This window comes from Volvox carteri (assembly GCF_000143455.1).
Source record: "Volvox carteri f. nagariensis unplaced genomic scaffold VOLCAscaffold_16, whole genome shotgun sequence".
In the NCBI taxonomy this organism is placed as follows: domain Eukaryota; kingdom Viridiplantae; phylum Chlorophyta; class Chlorophyceae; order Chlamydomonadales; family Volvocaceae; genus Volvox; species Volvox carteri.
Genome location: NW_003307559.1, coordinates 1,076,675 through 1,085,071, shown reverse-complemented (window position 1 = coordinate 1,085,071; position 8,397 = coordinate 1,076,675). Strand labels below are relative to the sequence as shown.

The following is an 8,397-nucleotide window of genomic DNA, read 5'->3' as shown; positions in this document are numbered from 1 at the left end:
ACAGGTTCGGATGGTATCCCTGTGTATCTTTGTCCTTATTAGGCTTTAGTCGAGCTCGACTATACTCTCGAGAGTATAGCCGAATAAGCAGACTTACAACATAGAGCTCTTTCTCTCTCTGTAAGTCCTTCCTAAGCTCTAATACGTATTATAATACATATCTCGTATACGAGATATGTACAAACAATATTTTCGTGATTACTCAACCTTGCTGGTACCGCCAGCACCTTAGCGCCACATCTTGTTTGTGGTTACAATCATGGAAGCCCCAGGAATTATGACTGCAGTCAGCTAATGAAGTCTCATTACCCAGACAGTCCAAATTGTCAAGCTGGATAGGCGGGATGGCTGACCCCTGTTAAAGCAATGGTATAAGGGAACAAGAGTTTAGTTGTTCATTTAATCAGCAGTGACATGTTTAAGCTTTTGTGTATTTGATTATTGAGTTCTTCGTCACATAGTTTCATACAACAATGGCCAACAGGGTAGCTTGGTTTGTTTACCACAATAAATATCACAAAAATGCAGATACTGAATTGCTAATAATGTAAAATATTTAGTGCTTATCCTGAGTTGATTGATCCACTAGAATATCTCGTTCCAGCATTACTTAGGACATTATGAATGCCTACCTGAATTAATGTTGTATTAACGAGATATGCTGCTGCCTGCTCTGGTGGCAGCAGCTCTCCTGTATGATAGCCCATCAGTCGACATGCCACCTCAGCATTTATACGATGGAACCAATCAGAGCATACAGTTCCCCAATTCAGGTTATGCCAGATCTCCAGTCTGCATGATTTGGGTTGAGGTAAAAACGTAATTGTAATGGTACATACAAATATTACTCTACCATTGTCAAACCAGCTATAGATATTGTCATAACAATTGGTGACGTAAACTCAGCAAATATGGATACGCATGGGTATAGCAGGAATTCATAAAAGGTGGACAAGATGATCTACTGCTTCATGCATTGTCATCAATATGGGACTCACCTGCCCTCTATCCATGATTGTCCTGAAGCCGCCCTTCTAGTTTTGTTGCCTGCTAGCCTCAGGGAGTGTTGTTGTGGGCATCCAGGGCAGTTGAAGCAAGTAACCCCTGCATCTTCCCAGTGAGAGCAGGTATGGTTACCCCAGCTGTCGGGCCCTCCCCAACGGCCGCAAGCAGTAATACTTGACTCATCACCTTTGCATCCCACCCTGCAATTTCAACAGAGCGAGTTGGGAACATGGACAGATTCAGATACAACCCCAATATGGTATATGCGTAAAGCCTACAAAGGAGCATCCATCAATACTAACATCTGGCAATCATGCATATCACCTGTACCAACCTGTTCATCCAGATGGGTTGCCAATCCAGTCCAGGGCCGAATGCACCACCCCACTCAGCATAACCACCATCAAACCCAAGTTGGCGACAAACCACGGATGCATCATCATCATCCCAGGCATCATCACAGATAGTGCCCAATTGGCCATCATGAAATATTTCAACTCTGCAAAACATTCAGATGGTAGGATTTGTGTCATAATGTATTGGATCTGATCCATCTACAAGCAAAGCATTAATTAGTGTGGCAATGGGCATGTGTAGCTAATTTTTTGCTTCTATCATGGTATCATGTATAATCCATACTGTTACCAAATTATTGGCTTAATATGCCATGATTGCTTAGGAACCCTTGTTGCAATCTTTCCTTGCCTTCCTGGTCATTAATCCATGGATTACCAAATAAGACAAATTATTAGCTTCTATTCCCCTATATATAGGGGAAGATATATCTTCTTCTCCATGCCCAGCAAGGGTGGTGGTGGTGATGGAAGCACGGCACCAAGGAAGCTGAGGCGACATGCAACAATAGGTCTGTCCAGATCTAAGGCAAGGCCACCTTGGTGTTGTCAGCACCAAGGGCAAGGCTTCACACCATAGATGCAATGGCCATGAGCTAATCTACAGGGCCTAATGCTGGCTCAACTATCTGGTATCAGTCATCGATAGCATTCAACACATCATGATTGATCAATCCTAGCAGATGTGGCATTTTTCCGCTTTATACTAGCCTGCCACTGCTGCCATCTGGCCAGCCATTCACGAGCCGTATATGGCCATCACATTGAGCAGCATCCTGATAAAATCCAAAAGCATGCCTGTCAGGGTGGGGGTACAAAAAATGGATAATCGTTGACAGCAGAGGTTATTATTGCAGCAAAGGTCTAGTTTGTATATACTGTTCCAATCCTCGATTCTGAAGACGTGGTAGATAACTAATACACATCCTAGCTAATACACAGGGAAACATAGAAAGGAAGACCTAATGGAAGGTTGGTACAGATTTAACAGTAAGCACATATATATTTATTATATTACATTACATAATATATTACATATAATATAATATAATATAATATAATATAATATAATATAATATAATATAATATAATATAATATAATATAATATAATATAATATATGTATAGTATAGAATAATAATATTATATATATTATATTTTCGTTATATTACACATATTTATAGATATATTGAATTGGATTGTTACAGAGTGGGAGCCTTCTGCACCATTTGAACACATTGTCAATTCTACGATTTGTCGCACCATACAGCACCATCCACCATTACCACACTGTACTACACCATACGAACTGGAAGTCCAAGGCGGTTGATCCTGCCTTGTAGGATATCTCCTCATCCATTCACCCGAACATCCGGACAGAGAGTTCAGCAATCGCCACCCATCCAGCGTGCGAAGCTCGATCCATCAACTTGACCTCAACTCCACATCTCAGCAGCTAGCCAGAATCTCACGCTCCCGACGATGTCGGGGGTCTCCCCAGGAATCGAACCCAGGACCTTAAACTGTATAAGACAGTAGTGTCAATATACATGTATATATATAAAGAGATAGATAAATAGATATAGATACAGGTATGAAACAGGAAGCAAAGAGTACTCAGAGAGATGCCAAGGGAGCTGAACCCTTCTTACATTCCTCCCCCTTCGAGCGAAGAAGGAATATGTATTTTTGATGTCCCGTAGGATTGTGAGTTTCTTAATTATTACGACACTTCATCAGTCCCCATCTGTGATGGAGGTCTTTATTTTGTACTCAGCTGGTAGACATGTGTATGTATGGTGTTACAGGGTGGTATAGCTTCACCAGCGGCCCCCTTTCCCTTGGAGGCAGTTCCCTGCTCTCCCCTGCTAGAGGAGCACCCTAATTCGTTCACCCCATCCGACTTCAGAATGCATTCATTGGGTTCAGCAACTCACCACCAGCATCCAACCAAATCTAGCGGATCAATGGCGCCTCAACTATGTGTATGTGTATGTGTATGTGTATGTGTATGTGTATGTGTATGTGTATGTGTATGTGTATGTGTATGTGTATGTGTATGTGTATGTGTATATGTGTATATGTGTATATGTGTATATGTGTATATGTGTATATGTGTATATGTGTATATGTGTATATGTGTATATGTGTATATGTGTATGTGTGTATATGTGTATATGTGTATGTGTATGTGTATATGTGTATATGTGTATATGTGTATATGTGTATGTGTATGTGTATATGTGTATATGTGTATATGTGTATATGTGTATATGTGTATATGTGTATATGTGTATATGTGTATATGTGTATATGTGTATGTGTATATGTGTATATGTATATGTGTACGTGTATGTGTGTATGTGTGTATGTGTATATGTATATGAATGTATTATGTGTGTATGCTCCCCATACATACTTGGCTCCCCTTGGACACTTAGGTTTGGTCATCCGACCATGAGATGCAACTTTACCTAATTGGTGCGAAATTTCGCATAATACATAAAGCACGTGGTGGCCTGAATACCTCCACCACCCGTGCCAGTAAGTCACAGCAGCGTGATGCAATCATGGCGTCAACAATAGGGCCCAGCTCCTGCAAAGGCATATACAGTCCCTTGTAAGTGGTGTGGATTAAGTGATTTGGGATTTGCTAAATTTCTAAATGTTCACTCACTGACACCATACATCAATCCCAATGGCAATCATCGGAATGCTTGCAAGCATTGGGCAATTGCCCAAGTGTAACGACGCAAGGCCCATCTGAACATCCCGGGTTACACCTTTGCTGTGTTACACCAAGGTATGGTTGTCTTCCTCACCTGGAGGCAAGCCTTGACTGTAGTATTTGATGCACAGTTGGTAATGGTAGCGTTGGCAATGTTGGATATTCGCCTATTTGTAGCAATAATATTACCACATGCACTGATGTTTGGGTTGGCCTTTAAGAGCTCCAACCGCTCCCATAAAGCTGAGCAGTTGTTGGGCTGGCTTATTTGTGAGGATGAAGGTGGCTGGGGGGATGATAAGATGTCTTGTTGAAACATAGTTATGGAGGATAAGTGCCTTGGTGTAGGCACATCCAAAGCGTCCTTCATGTTCCCAGTTACACCTAGCTGAAGGCGCCGCGTAATGTTGGTAGTTGGAGGTTGACAATCTGTATTACCCTCAGAAGGTGTCGCACCAAGCCTCCGTACTGCTGTGCCATTAACACATATGCTGCATGCCCTCATGCCAGCTGTTGGTGCATATGTAATGTCGAGGCAAGGCGTGCACCCAGCTGTGTAGTTACCTGTCAAGGCATCAGCCATGGTAAAATATACCAATTTAGCAGATATTTGGGTGTCTGCTGATGGCTCAGGACTGGAACATGCACATCAAGTCATTGCCACTGCAAGGCCCTTTAGCTGAAAATTTTTATATTTGGACATCATTTGTTATGCAGTTGAGTTTGCATTACATTACCTGCACTTCCTGGGGGGCATAAGCAATCATCATTGTAGCCATTGTGGTCCAGGTCGGCAACCTCGAAGGGACACCTACAAATGAATGCAAGCAATCGCTTAAACCTAGGTTTAATTATTCAAGGCCTTGAATAATCTTAGGTCCCAAGGGTGAACCCTTACACCTATAACATTAACCTCTGGTTTTCCCAATTGGCCCTTGAGTCTTGAACTCCCAGGACCCTGAACTCCGAATCCAGACCTCAGAACCCTTATACCTTATCGTGACCTCAGAACCCTTATACATTATCGTGACCTCAGAACCCTTATACATTATCGTGACCTCAGAACCCTTGTACATTATCGTGAACTTAGAGCCCTTGCATCACAATTTTGAACTCTTAAACGTCATGTATGTCACGTATGTGTCGTTTACAGATGAATCTTGCACATCAATAAAGCCACTCACTTCAAGCATTTGGCCTGCCCTGCCTGGCCAGAAAAATATTCCCCAGTGCAAGGCTCACAATACGGTGGCTCCCCTGCTTTGCCACGAGGGCACTCTGCACAAACATAAACAGGAAGATTACCTTGTTATATAGGGTCTTGTCTGCAGAATTGTTATATAACAATATATGCCCTACCATGTAGTGCGGATGATAGTGCCTTAAAAGATATAGGTAGTATGATGTGTGGGACAGGGAAGTCATATATTCAACCGGTGGCCAGTGCCCGGCAGACCCTGCCTTCCCCAGTATTTCGGGGTACGTACCGTATACCCTCATCTAGTCACCCTAGCCAATTTCTCAGTGGATCGCTCAGGTTCTGTACCCACCACCGGCATCCAATAGAATCTGCCGGATTGACAGCGGCTTAACTCCATTCCTGGTCAGCTTGCAGGTTAACTTTATCCCAGGTCACCACAGTCCATTAACTAGGGACACTTCTTTCTTCCACCATTGGAAGAATTTCCGACCGGATCCCGGAACCTATGGAGGCATTGGGTGCGTGCTCTATCAGTAGTGCCTAACCTAGTGTACAATTAGTAGTATTTGTGTGTAATGTTACAGAGTGGGAGGCTTCTGGGCCGCTTAGTATTAGTATTTAAATTCATGGTTAACCATGAACGTTCATCAGGCAAACCTATGGTATGCATAGATAGAACATATATTTATTTGTATCATAGTAAAGAATGATAATAGATGGGCTGAAGATTGTTATTGTACGACTACAACTATTATCATTTTCTGTAATTACAGAAAGTATCAATCGGCAGATGCAGATCCCATTATATGCCCAGAATACAACATAGATACTCGTCCAATTTTCAGATGCATGCCTGAAAATTACACAACATAGAGCATTGCACCCGACCAAAAGGAGCAAGTAACATTTGTAGTAATGGTACTACTAAGACAACGTACCATCCTCAAGGTTTATGACCTGGCACACAAAACTCAGTGTCTCTCGGCACTGTGCCTTGGTAGACCAGCGATTGGGTAGGTCACTCAGGCGGCGAAATGAAAGACAAGTAGAAGTTCCTTGGAAGCGCCCATCCCTGATCCAATCAGTGAACCTGTGTATGGATGGTAGGTAGCATTGGAGTCGGCCATAAAGGCATTTGGCACAAGCAACCTACTTGCATGACTTATAACATGAAGCACCTCAACAAAAATGGCCTCTCCCTTATCAGGATTACCTATGTCCACTTATCAACCTGTCATCTGTACAGATGTGTAGTAAGCAGTTTGGCGATAATGGGTAATTGTAGCAGCTGGCCGCTGAAAAGGCCTCTCGAGATGCTGGTGGTCGCGCTCTGCGCATATGTGCCGTACTGTGTACCGGCTGCTACAGTAATAAAGACACACTAAAGGATGATATCAACATCTCACTACACCTGTTCGGTAACTAGTAACCAAAGTCTATGTACATCCATCTGTCAGCCTGTCTATTTGTAATCCATATCCATTTTGCCATGGTAGATTTTAAAGATAGCGATTCCAATTCCTTAGTAATTGACCTGGCAAACCTATGGTCTAGGCCTGAAAACAGATAGTTTACAGACACTCTTTCGTTTCTCATACAGGCTTCTCCACTCTTATAGACCTGCAATTATATTTAGGGTTCTATGACTCTAGGTGTACAGGATAGATGATGAGGAAGGGTCAGAGGCTAGACTATCCAGCATATTTTATCCCCTTAAGAAAAACTGGACTGTGCAGCAGCCTGAACAGGGCCTCCACAATTTTCCAAGCCACGAGGATTGAAGCTGACATCCTACTATTCCATAGATGAGGAATCCTATTTTTAGTATCAAGACTACACCTAATCAGCAGCAAACCAGGTAACGTAATATACCTTACCCATATCTGTCATTACTTGACCATATCCATGCCTGCGCATTGCCCACACTCGCTAGGGCCTGATAACCACCAATCCATAGGAAGTCACTGGTTATGGTAGAAGATGGCGCCTCTGCCAATGCCTGCAACGCCAAATACAATATTAATACTAGAGATTTGTTTTACATAGAAGTAGCATGGAAGCAGCATGCAGAGGTTTACATGGTGTTCCTGCTCCTCTATAAGCAAGTCATAAGAGGAAGGTTACTACCAGCGGGTATATGGGCCATTCTCATATAAGTGATACTCCATGGCTGAAAGACTTGATTTAACCATCTTTAATTCATGATTGATTAACTCATGAGTTGATCAGCATGACACAAGCTCTGTAGGAGCTGGGAGGAAGGCTTACCTTTGTTAACCGATCCTGCTTTGTACGGCTGCTTGGGCTGGCGAGTACACCACCAAACCACTTGCAGGCTTCATGAGCATTACGGTAACTGGTGCGCTGGCGGCTGAGTAACAGCTTGAAATTGGAGTCATCGTATATGACATCCATGCCTGAGGACCAGAATCAGGCAAGATGATTTCGCATCCAGTCAGGACTATGTTTTAGCTGTAGTGGTATAGTGGTGAACGTAAGCATTGTAAGTGGTGTACTACTGGAATTCCAGTAGTGCGCCAATTGAGCCCCTTCAAATTGATCAATGCCTTTGTGTGGATCACCAAGAGATGGAAACTAAACCCCGGACCATCCCTGGATTGGAACATTTAGCACTTTGATAATAATACTGCACCCACCTTGCCCCAAAGCGGATAGATGCATGGGAAGGTTCCCATGCCTCAAGGCAACACGCCTATCAAGTCTAGCACATAAAAGACATCCATTTTAAAAATCTGGCCTCTGACCAAGTCATTAAACTCTATTATGGGATACCTGGGGATGTCTACTTCAGGGAGTGTGAGTACTGCGGTGGGGTATACAATTCCACCAGCATTTCCCCTTTACCTGGTGTTAAAGGTATCCTATTGCGGATGGGGCTTCACAATTCCGAAAAGCAATCTGTGAACTGAATAACAGTATAATTGATGATAATTATCGTCCAAATGGATCCATAATATAGGGTTCCAGAAAATTGTGTGGCTACAGCAGAATGATCGTACCCCTGTCCCGCACATCCCTATGGCATAAACATGCCGGTTACCGACCGTTTGNGGCCCATTAACCCAACCGGCCGGTTGAATGGCGTTAACG

General features: G+C 43.0%; 2 protein-coding genes across 2 annotated transcripts; both read right to left on the bottom strand.

Annotated features, from left to right (window-relative positions):
* Window positions 1-223: 223 nt before the first annotated feature.
* VOLCADRAFT_33383 (uncharacterized protein) lies at window positions 224-1,503 on the bottom strand (the record flags this gene model as incomplete). Its single annotated transcript, XM_002949816.1, has 4 exons — window positions 224-355; window positions 654-792; window positions 999-1,205; window positions 1,340-1,503. Coding segments are annotated over 4 exons (642 nt in total), but the record flags the coding sequence as incomplete, so codon positions are not given.
* Window positions 1,504-6,210: 4,707 nt separating this feature from the next.
* Window positions 6,211-7,968, bottom strand: VOLCADRAFT_90317 (uncharacterized protein; the record flags this gene model as incomplete). Its single annotated transcript, XM_002949815.1, has 4 exons — window positions 6,211-6,376; window positions 7,164-7,285; window positions 7,555-7,703; window positions 7,944-7,968. The coding sequence occupies 4 exons, from the start codon at window positions 7,966-7,968 to the stop codon at window positions 6,211-6,213; spliced, it is 462 nt and encodes a 153-aa protein (XP_002949861.1).
* Between the last annotated feature and the right edge of the window lie 429 nt (window positions 7,969-8,397).